This window comes from Sander lucioperca, chromosome 22 (assembly GCF_008315115.2).
Source record: "Sander lucioperca isolate FBNREF2018 chromosome 22, SLUC_FBN_1.2, whole genome shotgun sequence".
In the NCBI taxonomy this organism is placed as follows: Eukaryota; Metazoa; Chordata; class Actinopteri; order Perciformes; family Percidae; genus Sander; species Sander lucioperca.
The window spans coordinates 11,122,583-11,148,041 of record NC_050194.1 but is presented as its reverse complement, the minus strand read 5'-3'; the positions used below and the strand labels follow the sequence as shown (position 1 = coordinate 11,148,041).

At 41.2% G+C, this 25,459-nt stretch overlaps 3 protein-coding genes across 6 annotated transcripts; 2 read left to right on the top strand and 1 right to left on the bottom strand.

The window, feature by feature from the left end:
• The first annotated feature begins 557 nt into the window (after positions 1-557).
• On the top strand, positions 558-9,225 carry LOC116044323 (WD repeat domain phosphoinositide-interacting protein 1). Of its 2 annotated transcripts, none has more exons than XM_031291436.2 (12): positions 558-985; positions 2,273-2,355; positions 3,284-3,450; positions 3,560-3,656; positions 4,289-4,386; positions 4,514-4,606; positions 4,684-4,754; positions 5,222-5,329; positions 5,809-5,973; positions 6,061-6,168; positions 6,342-6,481; positions 7,832-9,225. In XM_031291436.2, exons 1-12 carry the CDS (start codon positions 900-902, stop codon positions 7,951-7,953), a joined length of 1,338 nt encoding a protein of 445 aa, XP_031147296.1. In that variant the 5' UTR covers positions 558-899; the 3' UTR covers positions 7,954-9,225. The 2 variants fall into 2 exon arrangements, with proteins under 2 accessions (XP_031147296.1, XP_031147295.1); XM_031291435.2 differs by having other exon boundaries at positions 559-985; positions 3,281-3,450.
• On the bottom strand, positions 8,568-21,496 carry arsg (arylsulfatase G). 2 transcript variants are annotated; one of them, XM_031291433.2, is made up of 11 exons: positions 21,356-21,496; positions 16,550-16,789; positions 16,042-16,277; positions 14,392-14,506; positions 13,253-13,399; positions 11,846-12,060; positions 11,558-11,638; positions 11,320-11,428; positions 11,038-11,158; positions 10,846-10,936; positions 8,568-9,921 (listed from the first exon to the last, which is right to left on the bottom strand). In XM_031291433.2, exons 2-11 carry the CDS (start codon positions 16,774-16,776, stop codon positions 9,641-9,643), a joined length of 1,623 nt encoding a protein of 540 aa, XP_031147293.1. In that variant the 5' UTR covers positions 16,777-16,789; positions 21,356-21,496; the 3' UTR covers positions 8,568-9,640. The 2 variants fall into 2 exon arrangements, with proteins under 2 accessions (XP_031147293.1, XP_031147294.1); XM_031291434.2 differs by lacking the exon at positions 21,356-21,496 and adding an exon at positions 17,250-17,294.
• Positions 18,656-25,373, top strand: LOC116044320 (monocarboxylate transporter 7-like). Of its 2 annotated transcripts, XM_035997399.1 has the most exons (7): positions 20,903-20,979; positions 21,388-21,542; positions 21,643-21,883; positions 21,987-22,130; positions 22,268-22,396; positions 23,146-24,141; positions 24,368-25,373. In XM_035997399.1, exons 3-7 carry the CDS (start codon positions 21,646-21,648, stop codon positions 24,652-24,654), a joined length of 1,794 nt encoding a protein of 597 aa, XP_035853292.1. In that variant the 5' UTR covers positions 20,903-20,979; positions 21,388-21,542; positions 21,643-21,645; the 3' UTR covers positions 24,655-25,373. The 2 variants fall into 2 exon arrangements, with proteins under 2 accessions (XP_031147290.1, XP_035853292.1); XM_031291430.2 differs by lacking the exons at positions 20,903-20,979; positions 21,388-21,542 and adding an exon at positions 18,656-18,914.
• Positions 25,374-25,459: the final 86 nt, after the last annotated feature.

Sequence of the window (25,459 nt, the reverse complement as noted above, 5' to 3'; positions counted from 1 at the left end):
AAGCACAGTAAATGTACTTTCACTAGTGACTATATCGTACAAGTTTTCCCAAGCATATTTATTTCCTGCAGCCTAATAAATAGGCTATATTACAATTTAGGGAATGTTTCAATATTCAGCACCTACATTTGGGTTAAATAATTGAAGCTACGTAAACAAAATATTTTTTTTTACATTAATTTAAAATTAAAATATAAGTAAATCTACCTAAATATAAGCTAAAACAAACATAAACATAATCTAAAAGGTCAAATAAGACCAACATAGCTTTGTTTAGCAGTTGCACATCTCTCCCAGGGGTCGATGGTGTTTCGCCGTGTGTCGCTGCATGGACGGGCAGTAAAAATGATACGTCTTTTATCCAATGAAATCATCAAAACAATTCTTAGTAAAAAGACTGAAAGTAGAATTGGCCAATCAACCATTTCCCCTGGAAATAGGCGGCTCTTGGTCGATTGGCAGCTGTGTTGTTCAATCAAATTGAGGCCATAAACAGCTCGACCAATGGAAACGCCGGAAAGGAGGGTTTGACGTGTTGCCGCCAGCCAATCGTGATGAACCTTAGGGTGACGCATCCCCCCATCAGCTGTTTTTGTTTTGCTGTGTGAATATTGTAAGTTAATAACATAATAACAGTGATCGACTGGCTCAAGTGCAACGGCTCACTAGGGAGGTGTTACCCTTCCTCTTTCATCCTGTTCAGATTCGGGATAGTTTACTCGTTGCGTGATGTGTTGCATCTGAGCCAAACTGCCCGGACATTCCGCTCTCCCTGAAGAGTGTGAGCGTGGCGCTTGGAGTCGGGGGCAGAGGAGGGGAAGCGGGTTCCGGCGTGGATCGACCCGAGCCCAAGGCCTCCGACTTCGGCCAGCGAGAGGAGAGGGTATTTGGCGGCTCCGATGGAGTCCCAGGAGTCCCAGGACGCACCGGACGGTCCCGGAGTGGACCGAGCCTTCATCTGTGCCTCGTTTAACCAGGATACCACGTAAGCGACCTGCGGGCTGGGCCCACTCAGCATGAACTCAATCTCCTTGATGCACCTGACTGTTGCATAATTATTTACTGTCTCATGTACATACTCTGGTTTATTTTCTGTCACTATAAGAGCGCCAACAATCAGGCAGTTGTGTGTGTGCGTCCAAAAGGACTCTACAAGCTACTGTATGCCTCATTAAAACTTCTAGATTAGTCCATAGCAGCTGAAAGTGAAGTAGGCCACTGTGTTAATCTTCAAGGCCCGCTGCATATTAAACTAGACACTTAGTAACCAAACTTTTGTTTTATTGACAATTGATTCAACATAGGACTATTCTATAGCGTCTCTTGCAAGTTTCCATCTTACTGCCTCCTTGATTCACAACACCAGTTAAAACAACATGTTAGATTCTAACAATTAACATTTAACTGTGAGAGCAAATGTGAAATTTGGTTATAGCAATATTATTTAAAGTAACTTTGCAATCAGAGGTTCCTGTGTCATTTACTGTGACCGGCCAATACTTTTGACCACTCACACCTGTGCTGTAGGTGTCCACTGTCCCCTGTTTTACTAACCATAACAAACAAGTCCAGCTGAACGGTGTGTCTCTGTGTGACCTGTGACTCTGGTTGTAAAACTAACAAGGTGGCCTAACCGTCAACCTGGCCTTCTTATCACTTTGTCATGTTTTATTTTTCAACTTCAGCCATGATAAGATAAGGCAAGCTTACTTGGGGGAAATTAACATATTTCAATGGAAGCTGCGTTACGGCTGTGTTGTCTAAACAAGATAAGATAGTCTGGAAGAAATCATGTCATGTAAAGAAGTCCTCTCAGTTTAATACGAGTATATGGTGATCACACTAATCCTGCACTATTTCCTTGATGGAAACTAACAGTCATAGCAGCCATTACATGTTATGCAGTCCTACACTAGAGATTGCACATGTGCGTGTGCATTGATAATCCTATTCTTTTCAAAAGCAAGCTATTCATTTTAACCACTTTATTCAATAATCTGTTAGTGTAGTGCTAGTAATACCAAACAAGTAAAACAAGGTTTTCTGGGATTATTTCACTTTGACAATAGTAGACTTTGTGTATGAAAATGTTGACAACAAATGTTATTGTGTGTGCTATCTGTGTGACAGCAAAACATCAGATTTTATATAGAATTTTAATGTGTAAAATGTATTTGTGAATTGAAACATGTAATTACAGTGTTGTTAAGGTGTTTTTCACCTTACAACAATTGTGGATGTGGCTGGTAAGATGGTTTGTGTTTTATTGTAGTTCTCTGTCAGTGGGCACCAAGACCGGCTACCAGCTCTTCTCAGTCACTGCTGTGGACAAACTGGACTGCATCCACGAGGGAGGTAAGATCGACACTGTACTTTTCTCTCTGCAGAAGTTAAAAGAGTTAAAATGACAGGAAGTATGTAATGTCATGTCACATAACAGCTCCCCTGCAGCAAATGTACTGCATATGCAAATAGCATATACAGTAAGTACATTGTGACACAGCAGCATCCCCTCCCAAAGGTAACACTACTGCAGACGTCAGAAGTCTTCTGCATATGCAAACAAAGGAACGTTTCATTTTCTTATTATACACGACAGACCTCTTATACTCCACTACATACAATACACCACACCTTCCAGTTTCAATTATATCTATATTCTGAAGGTTTTTACAAAGGGGTTTGTTCATATATCATGTATAACCTGACTCATATAACATTTTATTCCTAAAATATGACGAAGGTAGTGTTTTTTTATGTCTGACAGTATTTTCTGATTCATGGAGTGATGAAAAGAGATATTCAAAGTTCCCTCTTTAAAAACCTTTGACTCTAATATGTCAACAAAATAAACAAGAACAAGAGTTTTAAACCTGGCTTTAACCAATGTTCAGATTTCTGTTTTGGAATGCAAATTAGCACATATTTAATTAGATAATGCCTCATTTGCATAATTAAACACAATATTTCAGAAAACTTGTAATACAAAACCAATTATTGTCTTTGTATGTATGCAAGTAATCAACTGGGGAAGTTTCAAGGTGATATCTATTACTATTAACATGTTTACCCTATTCACCTGTAGTGTCTTGCCTTTATGTTTAACAAGCACTGGTTGGTAGCTGAGCATGATAGCAGTAAAGCCAGTGTCATTTGTAATTAATTGTATAGGAATTGACAACAAAAGATATCGCATTTGCTTTCTCTGCACTGGTGATATGAGCTAACATTGCTTCTCTGAGTAAAATTATTCAAAATCTTTCTCTCGTCCCTCTCCCAGTAGAGTGTCCAGACGTGTACATAGTGGAGCGACTGTTCTCCAGCAGCTTGGTGGTGGTGGTCAGTCTGTCCATGCCACGGCGAATGAACGTCTACCACTTTAAGAAAGGTACAGAGATTTGTAACTACAGCTACTCCAACAACATCCTCTCCGTCAGGCTCAACAGACAGGTGAGACAGGAAATAGATCCTCTGTACCTTTGAAGTTGTTGCTTCTGCTTTGTGCAATCATATATATTCTATTATGGTGATCTGTCTCCGTCTGTCACTGTTACCTCAGCGGCTGGTGGTGTGCCTGGAGGAGTCGGTCTACATCCACAATATCAAAGACATGAAACTACTCAAAACCCTGCTCAACACACCCATCAACCCCACGGGTACACTCAAACTGTGATACAGACATCTATATGTAGACCATATCAAAAATCTGTACATTGATTCCTATTGACTTTGACCAAAATCTTGTTAATGACTTCACTTTAAAGTCATATGTAACTTTTGCTGAATAGAGGCAACTATTGCCACAAATCATTTACAAGAAATGCTATCACACATAGTGTAAAAGTAGCACAGGCACAGAGGAGTCATAAAGCAAACTGACTCATTAATGCCAGCTGTAGAACAAGTTTGCTAACATTAGCTACCAGAAGCTACTGGTCATACCAAGTAAGGCTGTATAGAATAATGAATGTGTTATTTCTTCTTTCAGAACGCACATGGGGTTGCTTTCGAGCTACTTTCCACGGTGCACAGTACCAATAGTCTTGTAATATAAAATAGATACTCAAAATGAAAAAGTACTCAAACCATGCATGGTGTTGATATGCATATCCTGCTGGATCTGGACTATACTAAACAAATAATAGACCCAGACAGATAAGCGCCATTGTAAAGCAACTGGCAAATATTTGTCTAATAGGTGTGTTGAAGAATAAAGACAGGAAAAGAAAAATAAGGGAGAAAAAGAAGAAAGGAAACTGCCTAAACCATCCTCTGTACTCCCTTGTAGGTCTTTGCGCTCTCTCCGTCAACCACAGTAACTCCTACCTGGCGTATCCTGGCAGCGCAACCATCGGAGAGATTACTGTCTACGATGCCAACAACCTGGTGAGGCCACATTAAACTATAACATAACAACAATGGAAAATAATTGCAGCTGTTGTCACATCTCTTGAAATCCCCACGGTAACAAGTGTTGGTGCCAATGTCATTAGAAACCTATTTGCCCCTTTAGAGCACTCTGACGCTGATCCAAGCCCACGACAGTCCCCTGGCGGCCCTCACCTTCAATGCCTCTGGCACCAAACTGGCCAGCGCTTCAGAGAAAGTGAGGATTCCTTTTGTTCATCCCTCCTTCTGTTTTTAATCGTCCACCAGCCTGTCTGACCTCTTTCTCCTCTGCAGGGCACCGTTATCAGAGTCTTCAACGTTCCTGAAGGACAGAGACTGTTTGAATTCCGCCGAGGGATGAAAAGGTTAGCGCTCATATTTTCTATTGTTCAATCAGAAAGCATTAACAAGCAATCTGTGGACAAGATGATTCATGGTGGTTGCAAGCCAGAGATTAAACAAAGGGCTTGTGACAGGAAGGTCAGCAGTTTAAATGACCCTTCCATTACTCAACAGTTACTGTTAAGGTGAGTAAGACATCTCCTGCTGCTCAGTAGCCAATGGCAGTTTGGTAGTTGGTTGTGGATGTGCTGTGTCAATGACCCAGTATCAGTGATTAAGACTACAGAAATGTGAGTAGCTGATTGGTGGAAACAGTAGACTACAAGACACTGTAGTGGCCGCACGCACGCGCACACACACACACACACACACACACACTTTTGTAACGTGTATGTGTTTGAGTAATGCATCCTTGTAAATAAAAATGTACATTTAATCATAATTCTTTTCCTTTTCTCTGTGCGTGTGTGTGTGTGTGTGTGTGTGTCAGATATGTTAGCATCAGTTCGTTGTCCTTCAGTGCGGACGCCCAGTTCCTGTGTGCCTCCAGCAACACTGAGACAGTCCATATCTTTAAACTGGAGCAGCACAGCCCAAGGTAAGCACACACACACACTTAGTTTCTGCTTGATTAATATTTCTAGTTTTCTGTAGATCAGCTAATTACTTACTTGACTAACAATCTTAGACCCAATGTGCCGATAAACTGATGAAGTATTGCTTTTATTCAGATCAAAATAAACCCTGTTATTTGCTGTTTGTTTTAATCTTTGGTAAGATGCTTTCCTCTTTACATTAATTGTGCATGTTTTTTCCAAAGCGACTTAAAATAACAAGTCATTTCTCTGTATTAGAAGTCTTCTTCCCATGAACCTTGCCTGGTTCAGAAAAGGACATAGCATGGAATGACCAGCACCCTCTGCTGTATTTCTGATGTAAAGCAATCCAGTACTGTCCCTGTGAAAATCAACCAAGTGGCTTACTATGTAAAATCCAGTTTTACAAAAGAAAAATCAGAATGTCTCCAGTAATGATTTATTAATGTTAAAACGCATGACTCATGTTGTTTCCGACCAGTCAAGATGAGGAGTCTCCCACATGGTCAACGTATGTGGGCAAAATGTTCACAGCAGCCAGCACCTACTTGCCCACCCAGGTGTCCAATATGATGCATCAGGACAGAGCCTTCGCCACAGTGCGACTCAACATGTTCGGCCTGAAGAACATCTGCGCCCTGGCCACGTAAGGCAGAGCGAGACGAGAGAGGGATGTTTTTTCACAAGGTGTGTATTTATGTGTATCACATCTTGTGTGCGTTTTGTTTGTCAGGATTCAGAAGCTCCCTCGCCTGCTGGTGGCGTCCTCAGACGGGTGTCTCTACATTTATAATGTGGATCCACAGGATGGAGGAGAGTGCGTCTTAGTCCAAAAACACAGGTGTGTATGTCTAAGTGGGCTGCACCATGCATACATGTCTGCATGTTAACAATATGCCATAACTTTGTTTTACATCAAAATCTTGCAGATTGCAGTTTTAAAATGTGGCATTGGTTTCTACTTCTTTTATCTGTAAATGATATTGTTAAATCTTTGTATGCTCTGTCTGGCAGGTTGTTTGACTCCAGCGAGGAGCAGGTAGAACAGAAGGAAGAGGAGAATCTAGAGGATGTCGCTCAACAACAAGCCAGCCAATCATACGCTGCCACTGTGGCTCTCCCTTCAACCCCACCCTCCTCCACCACTCTTATGGGTACAGTATTGCTAATCATAAACTGATGGAAAACCTTTCCAAGATTCTTAACCGAATACCGTACAGTTATCATTAAACTCTACAGTGAACATTATTCTAGCTCTTATACTAAGTGGGATGTTTTAACTAAGGCTTCCACTGTTGTTATGCAACTCCTCAAATCGGTTTAAAATATGCTGCTGTTTTGCTTAAAGTTAAAGCAACTCATATGCAAATAATGTCAGAAATATTTTAATATGAAGCAGGTCGAGGTGCTATATAAATACTGTGAAAGTATTAAAACATTATATCCAGAGAAATGCACTGTACTCAGAAATAGTGCCTTTAAATGAGCTGTCAGGACTTCCGTACAGTTGTGATTAGAGGATGGATACCTGACCCGAGCCCGACAGGACCCGACGGGACCCGACAGTACCCGACGGGCCGGGCCAGGTTCGGACAGATATTTAGAAATGATGTTCGGGTTCGGGTCGGGCTCGGTCACATCAGCGAGATAAGGCATTTGTTGTAAAATGGTGCCGCGGCTCCTTTAAGAGAGCTCAGTGCGTGTGGGTGTGTATGTGTGGTAAGTGGGCAGAAGAGAGATAGAGAAAGAGGAAGCAGACGTGTAGATGTGACTGGAGCAGAGTTGGTGGAATAAGTTTTGTACACAGTGTGTGCGGTGTCCGAAATAAACCCCAGACTGAAAGCCAAGTTCATTCATTTCCCAGAAACGGGATTTTAACCCCAACGTTATTCATTTTATAACGTTGGCCCTGGAGGTAACGAGTCTCCCCTGGTTTTCCCCACGGTCTGAAACGAAGCAATCAGGGAAGGTTAACACATTGGGCATTTTAAATTAAACAGGTTGGGCTCGGACATAAATACCTTAATGCCTGTTGGGCTCAGGTCGGGTTCAGTTACTGCGCTGTCGGACAGAAAAATGCGGCCCGATCCGCACTCTAGTTGCGATGTCACAACTATATATAGTTAGAAAGTGCCGCTACAGTGCAGTTACAGTCATTCCCCGGCTGCTATGGTAGTGCAGAGACGGTGGGAGCGCAGATGTGGAAGATCCGAAAATGCTGACCAATCAGAGCAGACTGGGCTTTTTTAGGAGGGGGTCTTAAAGAGACAGGTGTGTTTTAGACAGAGGGTGAATACAGGCATATTCAGACAGACAGTACGAAATATAAAGTGTTTTTTGAACATTAAAGCAAGTTAACGTGTTCTAGTAGAAACCCAAAATACAAGTATGAACTTGAAAATGAGCAATAATATTGGACCTTTAAAATTAGCTTTTATCTCAGCAATGGTTTCTTAAACTTCTCAAACCGCTCATGGCCTTTGCCTCCTCCCTTCTCTCATCAGGTTACTCTGAGGATGGTGGAGCCCAGAAGGGTGAGGTTTTCCCAGAGCACGAGTTCGCCGAGGGCCCTGTCTGTCTGGATGACGAGAATGAGTTCCCTCCATTTGGCAACCAGAGTAACTGACCAAACCCCGCTCTCATGAAACATTCCCTGCATAACAATCAGACTGTTACAAGCAGGGAAAGGAGGACAATAAATATCCCTGTGTTGAGACATTGTGGCACCCGTACCTTTCCATATCATGCACCCCTGTACCCCTGCTGGCCTAGGGTCAAATGCCAGAAGTTTACTTCCTGGTGTTTCTGTGTTCTGCGTTCCTCTTACTTTTTTGTAAGGAATTAAAAAAAAAAAGAAAGAGTGGAAGGTTCACTCATCATTAAAACACATTCACATGTTAGAAAGCTTCAAAGACAGACTAAGAGTCCCACCATTAACAACAGTGTTTTTTTTAGTAATGAAACCTTGACAAAACAGTGACATTATTGTTGCGCAATATTATTAGTAATCAGATGGATGTGATTGTCTAGTATTAGTGAGCAGACTGAATAAGGTAGTAGAGGAGACTGCAGCCGATGTAGAGTAACCAGGGGCCAGATTCACACAAATGCAGCTTCTAAACAAGCCAAGTGCAATCAGACAATAATATAAATAAAATATAAAATGAGTCAACTCTCTCCAGATCATATCTTGTTTTCTGCCACTTACAAGTAGCATCTGAAAATCTACCATATAGGCATTTCTTTTGTCAATCAGGCCTCTGGAATCTGGGAGCTTATCAATGGGCATTAAATGTGTCACACCTCAGTAACGAGGAGCAGTCATTTACTCAAGAAGGAAAAAGGATTAAAGTGTGATACACTATTTAAATCATGTTACATGCAGTAAGTATTATATGACTTGCAGATGCAGCTGTCATACTAATTCTGGTAGCGATAGATGAGCCTAAATGTAACCTGATAATGTATGTGGAGGAGTATGCTCTGTAGGAGGAGCGGTCGACAGCTAACTGTGAAAAAGCTTGATGGTGAAGCTGTACGCGACAAAGTTACAGGTCCTTCAATCTCAGTGATATCTTGAAGATCTTTCCTATTTACTACATGATGCTGAATACAGTACATTAACATGCAAGTCAGTCATTTCTACTTTGATGTATTAAATATTCTTTTTGCAAAAATGTTTTAAGTATTACACATCAACGCATACACTTACCATGCGTACATATATAGATTATATTGAGGATTTTTACTGTGTGTATAATGTATATATAACATTTATATATAGGACTGTTGTAATAAGTAACATGGTAATACCATTTCATTTGCCAAAAGGTGGCGCTGTTAGGACACCCACATGCTTGAACTGTTCAACCAGAGACTCATTAAAGCTGAGAAGTAATTCAACTTCTGTGTTGTAGTTTTAATAACAAAAAAAAAAAATAATAATAATTTTTGTTGCTAATGTTCCTGCATCAAATCTCATCAAATATCCAACACAATAATACTAATAATAAAGTTAAGGTTTTGGACATCAACAAACATTAACTAACAAACTAAACTGCAACAAATTCATAAATTGTAGCTTTGTCTTTACTGTCTGATAGATGTTGTTTTCCCCAAATTATTGACCTCCCAATACTCTTCTTTATGCTTGTTTGCACGTCTCCTGCTATATCTGGACATTGGACCTCTCAAAAAACATATTCACATAACAGCTGAGCACATCTAAAGTAGGTATTTGTCTCCATATCCGTTTGCTTACATCTGTGTGCTCTCTTTCAGCCTATCGTGTGTGTGTGTGATTTCGCCACCCCTCAGCGCTGCGTGTGGCAGCGGCAAACAGCCTGCCGGGGGTCACAGCAGGGCGCTGCTGATGCGTCTGTGCTGTAGTCTGCTGTGGACACTGACTTGTCGGTGGCAATGTCCCACAACAACGTCTCCCTCCTGCGGGTGATCTTTTCCACTACTGTCTGGTATTCAGGTGTCTCCACTTCCAGGGGTGTTTCCTCAGGCTTGTCGCGCTCCAGATCAAATACCAACGGCGGGTCGTGGAGCTGCTGCCTTCTTGTTGCACCACCACACGCCTCAGCTGCACCTGCAAAACAAAGCATATGTGTATTTCTTATTGCACTTTCATGCCTTGCCCAATTCAATTCATCAACTTTTATTAATCCTACAAGGGGCAATTACATACAGCACACAAGCCTATATGTAGCCCTACACCCTAGAGAGTAGTTATCCGTTTAATAGTCAAATTGCAGAAGGAATAAAAGAGTTAAGAGTGGCGATTAGCAGGTCAAATATAACGACATCTTGATGGCAACAGAGAACATTCCCTCTTAAGAACATGGTCTGAAGAAGACCGTTCGTTGCTTTACGCAAGATTTGTTGATTACAAAGAGAATTCAAATCGCTCTGTTTCCCACCAATAGTTTTAGAGAAGGTTTTGTCTATACTGTTCAGGCTGTTTCTGTCTTTCACTGTGAGACTGTGAAACCAGCAAATAAAAGAAAAAGTCATGAGGGTTTCGATAAAAGATTAACAAAAACAACAGAGAATGACTGGCCTGACAAAAAGTTTCTCTGTTGCCCCTTTTTCACAATACCCTCCGTATTAACACTGAATTTAAGGAGGTCAACACACACTAAAATGGTTACACTTTATTTTTCTAGACAAAATATAACACTCAACTCCAAAACATGTAATATTCCAGTAGGATATCTACATTTTCTTTTTGGTGAGTTGTTATCCTTTGTGTACTAAATGACGGAGCCTGAGGTTATGCGTGGTTTATAAAAAACGGCAAAATGACAGTACCTAAATGCCGCATAATGCACTATGAGAAGGAAGCTGCTAAAATGCAGCCTCTTTGAGTTATGCTCTGAGAATACAGACAGGCCACTAGACTTGACATAGTTGTGCATACCATCGATCCACCATGGTGGACATACGTCAATGAACACTGACTGTATGTAGTGTGACTGGTTTTGGACACACATAGCCTGTATATGCCCCGTACCTGTGATGTAGAAAGCTTTGTGTTTCCCTGTTCGAACTGTCTGCAGGTCACCAAACGTCCCTGCAGCACCACTGTTGGGGTGGAACAGAAACTTCAAGAAAAAAAGAGAAGAATTAATGTTGGCAACAAGACCCTAATGCACCACCCCTGCTGACAATAACCAAAGTAAGATTGACTACTACTAGGGAGTACCTCATGACCAGTCTGTTCACCATGCAGGAGGATATTTGTGGCGTCAATGCCATCGTAACGTCGGTCTGAGGGGGGAGTTACCCCTGCCAGGGACAGAAGGGTTGGAAAGATGTCCATACCACTGCAAGAGGGCATAAAGAGGAGAGGACTGTTGACATTTTAAATATTTGACCTGTTGGGGCCGCTAGATGAAAAGCCACAGAATCACTAAAGCCATTAGGATTCATCCTTCAGTATTTGAAGGATTTAAAGTATCTCTGCTTATTGGCAAAATGGAAGTACCTGAGCAGGGATGAGCTGCTGGTGTTTGCAGGGATCCTCCCGGGCCAATAAGCCACAGTTGGCACCCTGTGACCTCCCTCCCAGGTGGTCTGCTTAGCTGAGCCTCCACCTAACACACAGGCAGCGAGTGACTTTAGGAATATGAGAATTCACAGCAATAAAATGTACAGTATCAATCCCCCTCATAAAGCATGCATGGAAGTCGTTTCCAATTTCTCAGTAAGTTTATTTTTTATACCTCTGCTGGTCTGCCACTTTCCCATGAAAGGGCCTACACTTCCTGCAAACTGGCACTTCTGTTCCCAAGGGCCGTTGTCACCTAAACACACACATAAGACTGTGATCAAGGCTTTTTTAAAGATAACAATAGAAAAGAACAGAAAAAAAACACTTTATTGTCCCCAAAATGTATCTTGGGCATAGTGCTATAATCTGTTGCTTCCCAACACAAACATGTAACAGAAAAAACGGTCAAAATCACACTGGTAGTGTGGAAGAAAAGACATAATCCATACAGCTGACAAACCGGTGAACCAGATGAGAGTATTGTCTTTGTCTGTGTCATCAGAGGCGCTCTTTACCGCCCCCACCAGGCTGTCCATCTCTCGCAGACTGGCAGTGTACACTTTGCTGTCATCTGGGCGACGGCCGGCAGCAGAGACTTCTGGGGGGAGTGGAGGGGCCAGGGGAACATGCATGTGAGCCAACGCTATGTAAAGGAGATAGGGCTGTCCTCGCTCCCTGCAGGGACAATTAATAAGGTGACACAAATAATAACCATATCTCACGTATTAGCTCATGTTCAGTGGCTTGCTAGCATACAATACTGCCACCTCTAACATAACATTTACAATTCTGTTTAACTACTTATTCATTTTTGAACTCAAGTATATTTTGTTGTATTAATAAAGCTGGAAACGGGACGCCCTGTTAGCAGACCTGGCTGGCAGAGCGTGAGCACCATGTACCAAGGCTCAGTCCTTACTGCAGCGGCCCAGGGTTTGAAATCCGACCTGCGGCCCTTTGCTGCATGTCTTCCCCCTCTCTCTCCCTCCTTTCCTGTCTACAACTGTCCTATCAATTAAAGCCTGAAATGCCCAAAAAATAATCTATAAAAAAATAAATAATGCTGGAAACTATTCTGTGGGGCGCTGATAGGATGTGAATGTGCACGCTGAAGCATGTTTCCTTTAAGTCTGTGTTGCCATTTCATTTTTCTTCATAGGAATGTGAACTTTCCAACTTCCTGACATGTCTGGAACACAGCCTTAGTCACTTTAAAGGACTTCACTGAGTGAAAGCCTGTACATTGTTGGGTGATTGATAACTGCTGCACTAGTCCACATGACCCCACACTACACCCAAAGGCATGTTTACTTTCACAGACAGCTGCAAACAGCAGGGTTTACGTTATCATCATTTAAGGGGAATTGTTTTGGTCCTATCATGATCGGGTTACCAATTCTCACGGCACATGGGAGACAACAGTGCAGTGGCCTTTTTAAAAAAAAGTACCAGAGTGTGTTTGGGTGGCTGTTTCGTTCCCCTACTGACAAACATGTTTTACTTCCTCAGTATCTTCTCAATCTCCACATCTTTCACACTAATACACACTTGACAGACCAGGTTTCACCGGCTGCTGAGTCAGTGAAAGATGTACTGACAACAAAAGTAGAAGCTTACTCTCTATGGAAGGAGGGCCTGTTTGGCTCAAGCACACAGGCTGCATAAGAAGGTTCGGTAAAAGCTGATCTTACACTCCCTTTCATTCATTTACAGCGAATATTTACAGGGAACTCAAACAGAAACACTCAGGTTCTGTTATTATGATTAACAGCTACATCTAGCATGCTGTTTTTTAATATCGTATGAAGAAACTGGAGCAGCGCAACCTTATGATTCACGTAAGCACTATCATGCAGCTGTATTGTACCTTGCATTGCGTATAATCCTGGTTGCAGTGGATTTGTATTGCTCTGTTAGCGTCCACAGGTCGAGCGGCTGCTCCACAATACTGCTGTTTTCAATCAGAGGAAGGCCCACTTTGGAATAACAGCCTCCATGTACACTCCTCTTCAATCTAGACCATGGGAGCATAATAACATGATTAATGGTATGTGTGTGTTTATGTGTGAGTGAATGAGGCTGTACAGTTTCTTTGAATTAGTTAGGGAGTTGTAGGGAAACAGGTGTGGCCTGGTCAGCACTATTTACCGTACTGTATGTACTGTATAGCTCTAGAGCTTGCTAAGTAGGTTGGGTAGCAGAGTCTGTTTGTGTTCTGTAAGTCAAGAGCAAAGTTTTGCAAGTCCCCGGATAACAATGCAATGCTCTCAGTCTTACATTAGTTAAGAAATGTCAGTTAGGTATAAAGAGCCACAAAAAAAAACGCACCATAGCAAAAAGCCACACAACACATGCACGTCCACACTACAACAGCAACAGTGTCTTCCAGATCTAATGACAGTCATAATACATAGCAGTTTTCATAGTTTTTTTTCTCACTTAGATTGACTCAGTGGGAAACCTGACAGTCTTTGTTATCCACAATCCTTTTCAGGTCTTGCTTGAACTCGGTTGTGGCCACTCGAAGCAACTCTCTCACTCATTTGTCACTAAAGGGGCTTTCAAACAATCGGATTCAGCAGTGAAAGGGTTAACGAGGAAGGTGATTTGTGGCCCCTGTTTTTCCTCAGGTTGCAGAATCTGTCCTCAAAACTGCTGCATTATTTTCCATTTTAAAATAATTGGCAAATGTATTGGCAGTATTGGCAGATGCATTCAAATGTGTTTTTTTTTTACTTATCTGAAATACTGTATGTTTCAGAAAAGTTAAAGACAACAATCAACCAATGACACAGCCCCCAGCCACACAGTAAGAGCCTCACAGGAGCAGGCAAAGAGCCGCATACGACTCAAGAGCCACAGGTTCGCCACCCCTGGTCTACAGTTTCTGTAGTGCTTTGTAGGAACACATATGCATTTGAACGTCTGATAGAACACTTGTCAGTTGAAGACTTGTCATTATGGACTGAAAGTGACATATTTATAAATAGGAGCACAGAGCCACACCTGATCACTTGAGGTCCAGATGAGTCACAGGCAGGGCACTGTGGCAAATTATATCCAGGTAAGTCAGTACAGCCCATGTCATTACTGTAAGGAATACCTAGGTAGTAGTCAAAACCTGTCCAAGAGACAATAAACATGGTGCAAATATTTATAAATGCAGCTGTAATTACTGGTGAACTAATACACAAACACATTGTTATTACATAGTAGAGAAAATCTTGTCGATGGGTGCTCCGATAACTTAAAGTTGCTAAAGTGTGGATCACCTGTTACACTAGCTTACAGATATAATGTGATTCACATGCCGAGGGTGTTTGAGGTGAGATGGAGGAGGGGTGGCTAAGGGGTAAGTGGTAGAGGGGGCTGTTGTTGAGCCAGCTGTAGGCGAAAAGTCAAGAGCAAGTGTGTCGCCTCGCAAGACACAGCTGCAGGGAGTTGTGTCCTGTGTTCCCTGCAGCGAGGCCGAGGGATATGCTTACACACTCGATGTGGCTGGAATGGTCTATAATAACACTGATCTGGAGAGATACAGTACAGTGCAACAGGAAGTGTGTGTTAGCTCATATCTCAATGTTTTACATGGCGTATCCAAATATGTTTGCACTTTTATAATGAAATCCTTCAACTGTTAAATAAATGTGTGTATGTTACACTGAATTTGCATCTCAGCAACTCTTCTGTTACGGAGAGTACTGATGCTATTTTGCACATCTTCAAGGCTGGACTATAACCTCTGAGTAGATTTATATTTTGTCGTGGCCGGGTTGGTTCAGTGGGTATAGCAGGCGCACATGTACTGAGCGGTTATGCCTCGACGCAGAGGTCCAGGGTTCAAATCCGACCTGTGACGATTTCCTGCATGTCTTCCCCCTCTCTCTCCCCTTTCTCACCCAGCTGTCCTGCCAAAAAAATTAAAGGTGGAAAAGCCCCCCCCCCCCAAAAAAATAATTTATATTTTGTCTTCATCATAACCTTATACTCTCTGTTCTTTATTATGTCTGAATCTTGAATGAATCTATGAATGATCCTATTTTTGTTTATATCTGTAGCGTGCCACTTTCCTCATTCCTCATTTACTATTGCAAAACATTTCTTTTATAAATTAGTGGTTTACTTTAAACCCTACGTTTGCACACAGCCCACACGTTGGCTCCAATCTTCAAAGTACCTTTCCCCATTAGTTAACTTGCGAGCTAGCTTTCTCACAACATGTCACATTTCCCGTGTATGTATTTGACAAAGGAATGGATTTCTTTGGCAAGGATTATGTCCGTTTATGATATGTAAAAGGGTTAGTTTCTATATGCATATGACATGGTTCCGTTAATTTAAATGTCTGTATGTATCTACGTAGCCAATGTGTATGGTTATGGAGTGTATATTATATATATATAGCTCTCAAATTTTGATTTGTCCATTCCTGTAGGTAAAGAAATCTTCATACCCAAAATCAATCACTATTGAATATCAATTTAGGCCAAGTGGGGTGTTTTACAAGAGCAAACTTTAGGCTCCTTTAGTGCTTTAAGCTGAAAATATGAGTGACTAGTTTAACCAGAATTCACACGCCACTTCCGGTCTGATCTGTGCCTAATGTGTTTAGTTGGGTCCCCAGGGGTTTTGGGGTATAAATGCCAAGCTCCCACTTACCTCTGTTAATTGGACCATATGGTCCATTGTGGCCGAGATGCCATTTCCCGATCATGGCGGTGTAATATCCCGCCTTCTGTAGGAGCTGGGGCAAGGTGACTTCAGACAGAGGCAGACCGGCCACAGAGCCTACAGCAAAGTTATGAGTCACCCCGTTTCTCAGGCCATAACGGCCGGTCAGGATGGCAGCACGGGATGGGGAGCAGGTTGAGGCAGGAGAATGGAAGTCTGTCAATCTGGGAAAAGTAAGGACATTTTTAGGAGAAATGACACTTTACACTTGTTGGCAATTGAAATTGAATTTCACAGAGGGGAAGAGTATAGAAAATATCCAGTCATTCATACTCAAGGGATATATAACACATAACCTTTCCTGTGCAGTACAAGCCCTAGAGATTATCTATGATATCAAAAAGGTTAGGTAATTGGATTAACTTTAGACTTTGATGATATGACATGGAGTTCAGTGTTACATAACAGATGAGGTATACACTCATAAATGATCCACCTTTGTCCTTGCTCGGCCAACAGGTTGAGGTAAGGTGTGTTGTTTGCCTTCTCTTCAGGCTGGTTAGCATCCAGGTCACCCCAGCCTATATCATCTGCCAGTATGATGATGAAATTGGGCTTCTTACTGGGCTTATCAACATTGGCTCCATGCTGTGACACCGTGTGGAGCAGCAGTCCACACATCAGCATCCCAGACAGAAGAAACAGGGTGAAACCCTCCGCCATATTGGGTCAAAATCTGCAAAGGGTTACATATGTTTCACTTAAACCTTAGCTGGCAAGGTTATTTAAACTATGAGCGGCATAGCGTACCAGCCCGTGGACGTGATTGTATACAACACATGCAGGACACAATGCAAACGTAAACTTAATTAAATTAAAGTTGCATGATAAATGTATGTATGACAGTCAGTGAGGGAGTGGTGTTTGGAAACACTAAATCAGTAAATCAGTTCACGAGATATGAAACCCTGTTCTGTAGCTGAACGACGACATTATTCCTTTCTGCTAGTTCTGCTTATACCATACAGAAAATGATGAGTATATTTTTGGACCTGCAGTGAAATCGTCCTCACAAAACATATTTCTGTAGAATTTAAGTATACAAAATCTATACTTGATAACAACTCTATTAACTAAAATAGCTTGCCACAGATGATAAAATCAATGGGTGGTATGTGTCTCTGATGAGGACTCACATTTGGCCCAAAGTTTGCATCTACCAAAACGTCTTCAAGTCTTAATATAGAGATAATATCAGCAGTTATGGTTGAGAAACAAAAACTGTGTCTGTAGAAAAAGTCTATATTTAACAGGCGCAATCAGAGAGTTTATAGAGGAGATGGTCACTCAGAGATTGCTGTAATTTCACCAGTCAGACAGTGGTGGAGTTGGTGATTTCACAGTGGCTGAGCAAAGGCTATTGAGAAAGGCCGCCACAGGCAGACCTGGCTTCTTAATGAGGACAGACTGTGCACCACCCACTGCACACAACACAAGGTGGAAACGGAGCTGCTCTTTTTAACCACCGGCTAACTGTACCAAGACATCAGAGACATATACTTCCCACACATTACAAACACCCAAAAAGGCTTTGAAAACATGACTAATAACAAAAAAACATCCATACCTGCTGGGTGAAATACAGCATATGTGTAGGGCTGCAACTAGTCTCACATTGCCAGACCTATCTCCACAGCACTGCGGAGGTGCAACTAACGATTATTTTCATTGTCGATTATTCTCTCGATTATGTTCTCGATTAATCGATTAGTCTATTAAATGTCAGAAAACTGTGAAAAATGTTGATCAGTATTCACCAAAGCCCAAGATGACGTTCTTAAAATGCATTGTTCTGTCCACAACTCAAAGATATTCATTTTACTGTCACAGAGGAGTGAAGAAACTAGAAAAAAAGTCACATTAAACAAGCTGGAATCAAAGAATTTTTAAATAAAAAAATTACTCAAACCGATTAATTGAAGTCAAAATAGTTAACGATTAATTTAATAGTTGACAACGTGTCGATTAATGCCAATCTAGCAATGTGCAAACAGCAGCAACATTTGTGAGCTGTTGTGACAAGGACGTCAAATGGAATCAAACCACCATGAAGACCGTCAATCATCTGTGTATTCCTGCACTGACCAGATAGATCTCTGTTCACAGACACACTGTACACCCGATACAGAACCTCGAACATGTTGCAGTGTTTACAGTTCTCACTTATTTGTATTTATATATTTTCAACGATCTCCAAACTTTTCTATTTTTATCTTAAGTTATCTTTACTTATATGCCTATATATCAGTTAAACTTGACCTACAGTATTTTCATGTATATATTTGGCTACAATGTTGCAATGTTACAGAAGTCTTTTTACATTTTCTTCTAGTAGAACTTTGCTTTACTTATTGTATGTACATTTTTCTTTCAATTTAACACTTGATATGACAATGTAAGAGTGTTTCCCATGCCAATACGCCCCTTTGAATTGAATTGAATTTTGATTTGGACAGTTGCTGAATCTCTCACACACCAGCCATGAACTCAGACCTTTCCTAAACAACTCTGCCCCGCACAGTTGAAGGGGGCTGGGGTAATGTGCAGACGCAGAACTGGCTCGAACCAGATTTCTTTAACCCCTTCCTAACCCCTTCCCTGCCTGTAAAAGGGACGGGGTGTTCATGAATGCGAGCTTGTATCAGACAGAGCATGTTTGTGGACACATGCACGTGAGTGTGTAGGAAAGTGCTGTAGTTCATTGAAGGCTGCGCGCGACAGCAGCGGGTTTTGATTACAGCGGGGATAGTAAAGCCGGTCAAGCGAAGGAATACCGTACTTCCGTCTGAAGCAACATACAGGTGAGACCGACTAAATAAGTTATTTTATTATGTATAATATCTTTGCTTTGGTAACAAAAAAAATTGAAAAGACATAGATTCAGCACGTCTTGAATTAAATATATAGCTAAAAAAGGCGACATATACAAGCACTTTCAAAGTGTTTGCTAAGCCCGTCTTGGTGTTTGTTAGCGGCTACTAAAGTCACATGAGCCGCAGCCGGACTTATTGCGTCAGCCGCATGCACGTTACGGACCATCTGCGACTGTGGCTATGCAATATCAACACCCCCTCCCACCACTCTGAAATAAAAAAAATAAAGATAATCATAAATTATCCTGTTGAAAACAACGATTTATGTGTGCAAAACATGATTGTGTGTGTGTTTAATAATTTAATAATAATTTGTGTGGTTGGATCCTGTAACAGGACAGGCACTGATAAGCAATAACGTTGAACATCTAGCCACACAACAAAACCAGTAGCCTATAAGGGGAGTTATAAGGTTTTTTTTCTGCCATTTAGCTTCAGGAAATTGATATAGCCTATATAAATTGAGTAGCCTATATAATGGAATTTAATAATCATTTTGAAAATATTTGGTCTTAGTGGAACTACTTTTAAAGTGAAAAAAAGTGTGCTTTTTGGATACACACAAAAAAAAAGAAGGTGAAAAAGGTATAGCAATTAGAAACAAAGCAAGAACTTTTAAGTAAATCCAAATTGTATACTTTTTGCCAGAGCAGTATTCATCCACGCCTTGAACTATATATTATGTAAACCCTAATGTCCATAATATTCATAGCTGTTGCTTAGTTTCAGCTTGTGACTACTGTTCCTTTGTTGACGTATTGCATTTGATTATACACGAGTAACTTGAGAAAGTGAATTGACCCACTGACTGAGTTTTTTTTAAAGGAAAGTCAACTGTTGTGAGTAATGGAATAATCCTAATTACAAAGGTTGAAAAAAAGTGTTCATGGATTCAAACTGGATTGAGTTTGTTAAAAAAAAAAAATGTCTACATTAACACGTTTTCAGTTAAGTGTTCATTCATGACCTTAGATATATAGTTGACATAATAATAAACTCAAGGTTCACTAACTTTTTCCAGAACTTTCAGCTGTCAACTACTAAGCAAATATATACACTATAAGGTCAATGTTGGGGTGTGTGTGTGTTCAAAATGTGATGGTACACTAATGACTCACTTATAATACCATACATAGGTAGGTTGAGACACATGGGAAAGACTAAGCAGAATAAAACATGTTTCATGTATTTAGGTTTAGAAGTGATGATGTATTGCCCCAAACAGTATTGCACATGGGAAAGAGTGCAAACTAGTTTAAAGACAATGTAATTTTATGTCACCTTGTTTCATGATATTAAAGGTACCATGATCTGTACCTTGATTGAAGTGGATGAGGATTTATTTTATATTATGTCAAAGCTGTTAAAAAAGGTTTGATTTTATAATTTTAGAACAACTTCTATATGGGACTGAGTTGCTTGTATATTATTCTTTTATCCATTCTTTAAAAACACAAAACAACATGACGACGATGCTATGTTTAGGTATTCGGGTGTGCCGAAAAAGTAAAAGTGAAGAAGACAGTTTGTGTTACCCTGCTTACCGTAAAGACTCTTCAAGCAAAAGGGCTGAAAAAGACAAATAAAGTTGTGCAACATTTTGCTCCCATATGACTTAACATAACCCAACCTAATGCTTTGCCTAGAATCAGGATCAAAAGGCCATTTTAATGTGTTGTAGATTATTGATTATATGATTTTGCATTAATCATTGATTAGACCCATGTCTTGTGCAAATAAATGCTTAACTTTAACTAATGCTGGCTTTTCCTTACCATCTTTGGTTACAGCAGTGTTTGTAGCTTATTACTTTAAACAGACGCCTGCATACTACACTGAAGAAAGAGGGATGGCCACATAGAATAATCATATCGGAATCATATTTACTACTTCACAGGTGGGCCAGCAGCTTTCAAATCAGTTTATTTTTTGTAACAGAAGACTAGGAGCAGGTTTGACCTAATTCCAGAGGAGCATCTTAAAATACTGCAGAGTAAGTAAATATTTGAAACACTGGCAAAACTTGAAGCGGACTGTTGTGCGACAGTCTGCACAGGACGGAGGCGCGCATAGCTGTTTACTTTTGATAGTTATTGTTGTTAGCTAACGTTAAACTCGAGTTCTTTTACCGTAAAACTGTTGCCTATTAGGTTATAAACACCCCTGTATGTCTGTGTAAAATATGTTTTTTTGGTTCTTCAGGGTAAACAAAACTATTTTGTTTAAAACGTAGCTACACTGGCAGTCTCCCAGGCAGCTATGCTAACGTAGGCTAATCCGCGTGCAGTGCGCGTTTACGTTTTATTGGTCACCTCTGCAATACATGCACACTACATTGACTTAACAGATTCACAGCTAATGTTACTTACTTTGTTTCTTTTTTTTAAAAAAAAAAGAAAAGCTGTGGTAGGTACTTCATTTGTGGCGTGGCTGGGCAAAACTTCCATCATAATATTTCAGCATATTGTAATTCAAGTGTCTATTTGTTCCTATTGGCTGTTCTGCGCATGCATTGCTCGTGCGACAAAGATAGGAGAGGGGGAGCTGCAGGAAGAGGTCTCACTCTACTTCAAATTATAGCAATTTTTCGCATTCTACTTATTGCAGCTGCTGACCCACTATGTCAGTCACTAAAAATTGTCATTTCTCTCTACAGCTCATGGCACTGTGTGGAGTCAAGGGTACACGTTTCTTGGGGCCCAATGTGTACCCAGAAGCCCCTGATGGAGGCTGGGGATGGGTGGTGGCTGTGGCCTTCTTCTTGGTGGAGGTTTTCACTTATGGTACCATCAAGATATTTGGTATCTTTCTGCAGGACCTAATGGAGGAGTTTGGAGAGACCAACAGTCGGGTCTCCTGGATCGTTTCCATCTGCGTGTTTGTCATGACCTTCAATGGTGAGTACAGCTGATAAGGTTATGTGAGTGCTACCCTGCAAAAGCAAAGTACAGACTATTGAAATGACCACAAAGTTGTGAGTTGGTCTCCATGGGTCCTCAGGTCCTCTCTCCGCTCTGATGACTAACCGCTTTGGGTTCCAACTGGTTGTTATGATTGGAGGATTACTTATTGCCGCTGGGACCATTGCAACCAGCTTTACCAACTCAGTCAATCAAATGTACATCACCTATGGATTAGTTGCAGGTACTGACTTCCTTTCTTCTTCCCATGTCTCCCTATTTGAACATCACATACTGCTATTATTCTTTGAAATTTTTTTCCCCCAGCAGCTTGTCTAGGTGAATTACAGTTTATAAACTTGCATCTTTTGAACTGTGCAGGTCTGGGATACTGTCTGACCTTCCTGCCTACTGTGACCATCCTTTCCCAGTACTTTTCTCGCCGCCGGTCTCTGGTCACAGCTGTGGCTTCCATTGGAGAGTCCCTGTCCATGTTTGCCCTAGCACCAGGTGAGTGCAAGAGCTTCCACTGATGTGTTATGCACATTGGAGAAGACAAGCATTTGTAAAGGGTTTAGGAAAACCATGTGATGAATGTGTTTTTTATTTGTCTACGGAGGTTGCAACTCTTTAAGGCCGGGTGACTTGTAATTTAGTGACATCTATGAAAGAGTACTAAATAAAATGTGTAAAAAAACAATTTCCATTGGAAGATTCAGAGACTATCCTAAAGAATAAGAAGAATAAATAATAAATATATCGTTTTTGTGCATGTAATAGGTTTACAAAGTGAAAAAGCCCAAAGTCCACCCCAAAGAGACTTACCAACAGAAAACACTGTTCGCAAACTGCTCTATTGTAGCCTAGCCTTTACTTCCCTGACGAACGTGCGTCACTTTGTAACACGTTATAATACACGTTATATTGCTCACCTAGCTGCTAGCGTGGCACGCCCTCATACTCTGCAACTGACTAGCTAGCAGTGCTTACCTAGCTACTGCACATGTGCGACTCCCAACAAAGATGGAATAGAAGTGCGATGCCTCACTCTGTAGCTAAAACAGAGAGCTCAACACACAGGGTGAAAAGAGGAGCTGCAGCAATGTGCAGTACAACAAAAATATGGTGTGTTTTTGAAAATTAAACCATGTAAACCTATTCTGATATAACCTCTAAATACAATTATGAACCTGAAAATGAGCATAATATGAGCACTTTAAATGATGAATACTGACCAAATACCTCCTCTTGTCATTCAGCCTTTTCTGCATTGAGGGACCATATTGGCTGGCGACATACCATGGCAGTGATAGGAGCTTTGCAAAGCACCATCATCATCTGTGGTGCTCTGCTTCGGCCAATCATTATCAAACCCAGAGCGACCCCTGAGACAAAGACTGACGGATCGTCCCCAAAGGAACTGGAAGCTCTCAGTACATCAGAGAATGTAGAGGGCACACATCCAGAAGACTCTATAATAAACAATACCTCATATGCACAAAATACCTCCCACAGTCTGGACAATGAGCAAACCAGAGGCTCTGTGAGCACAGGAGACTCTGGTGTCCATTCTCTAAAGGACACAGACGACAGCAGCCCAGAGGAGAAGACTTTACTGCACAAAGACGCAGGGAAATCTGTGGAAAACAGTATGGCAGAGGTTATAGAAATTGAAACCAGGGAGAAAAAGAATGAAAATGCAGAGAAACAAGCGATGAAAGATGATGAGGAAATGAAATTAGGCGATGAAAAGCCATCTGCAAAGAACTCAAAACTTCTAGACTTTTCTGTCCTCAGAGAGTGCAGCTTCATTCTCTATTCTCTGTTTGGACTGTTTGCCACGCTCGGTTTCTTCGCCCCTCAACTCTACATCATTGAGCTGAGTGTGAGTCGAGGTGTGGAGCGGGACCGCGCCACCTACATGCTCTCCACCATGGCTGTGGCTGAAATCCTTGGCCGATTCTCCATTGGATGGATGCTGAACCGGGAGCAGTTCAGGAAGAAGAAGCTGCTGGTGCTTCTGGCATGTGTAATTGCAATGACTGCTGATCTGGTTGGATTTACTTTGGTTACGGAGTTCTACGGCCTGGCTGTGTGCTGCGCTTTGTATGGGTTCTTTATGGGAACCCTAGCATGCACCCACATCCCAATGCTGGCTGAGGATGATGTGGTGGGCATAGAGAGGATGTCTTCAGCTGCTGGTGTCTATGTGTTCATACAGAGCTTTGCTGGGCTGGCTGGACCCCCACTCGGAGGTAAGGGTTATCTTGTGGTGATGCATTTATTCTAAATACTGGCTATGGTTTCCGTTTATTACAGCTTTGTAGATAACCCTGATCACATTGGCACCATCAGGTCTATTTTCTCAGCCTCAGAAGACATTATACAACTGTTTCCACATGCTGAATTATACTCATGACAAGTTATTTGTTGGAGTGCCACTTTTTTTAATGCTTCCTTTTAATTCTCCTCTATCCCCAGGTGTACTGGTGGATGTGACTGAGAACTACGGATCAGCCTTCTATTCCTGTGCAGTCGGCATGGGAGTTAGTGCATTGTTCTTGGGTATGGTAAAACCTGCTAAGAAAGGATTACTGTGTAGGAAGAGGAACTATAAACTCCCTGAAGGCATACATGAAAGAGAAGGGGACTCCGAGGAACAGATTGCAGTGCATAAACCGGACGAAAGAACTGACCGTTCTCTGGGCTGCTCTGAAGTAGACGACCAGGCCACACAAGATGTGGAGGAGGTTATACGTTTTGCTTGAGCTGATGAGATAGGATAAGGGTAATAAAAGTGTTAAGCCGTATGAGGGTAAAATGCTGAAGACTACAGCTGGCAAGAGGAATACAGAGAAGCCGAAGTGACATGAATGCAATAAAGAGAAAGACCAAAAGTGTTTATGATCTGCCATTGTAGATCTGGCCTCTGAGACCAATCTTTAGAACTTTTACATCACAGTATTTATGTAGCAATTATGCCTCACATACCTAATGTATTTTTCTAGTCAAAGGATATACTATGAAATTAGCTTTAAGTGAGTGAAGCTTTTGATGTAGTCTTGCCTTAATGGACAATAGTGTGAGATATGGCTGGAAAGTATGGACGTGTTGAAAATGGACCACAAGTGATGCAGCGTTAATGGAGGTGCCTCAGTTTTAAATATTTCAGAAACAGGACTTATTAGTACACTGATACTTGATGAACTAATCACCTGCTGCCAATCAATGTACCATAATGAATGTACCAGAAAAACTGTGATGCAAATTTAGCTGCAAGAACAATAATTTGCACAGATTCTGTAACACGTGTTATAGAAAATACATAAAGCTCAGGAGATGTGATTAAAAGTGTTTCTTTTTTAATCAAACTGTCACCAAGCTGACTATTGCACTGTTATGTGATATGAGATACCACTCAAATCTATTTTTGTAATGAAAATGTGTTCAATCACAATAAAGCAACATAGTGATTTGAACCACTCAATCATGTTTAAGGGTTTTATTTCTATAAACTCCAACCTTAAAGCAACTTATTCAACTACTTTTGTATTTGTCACATAATTATGGCAA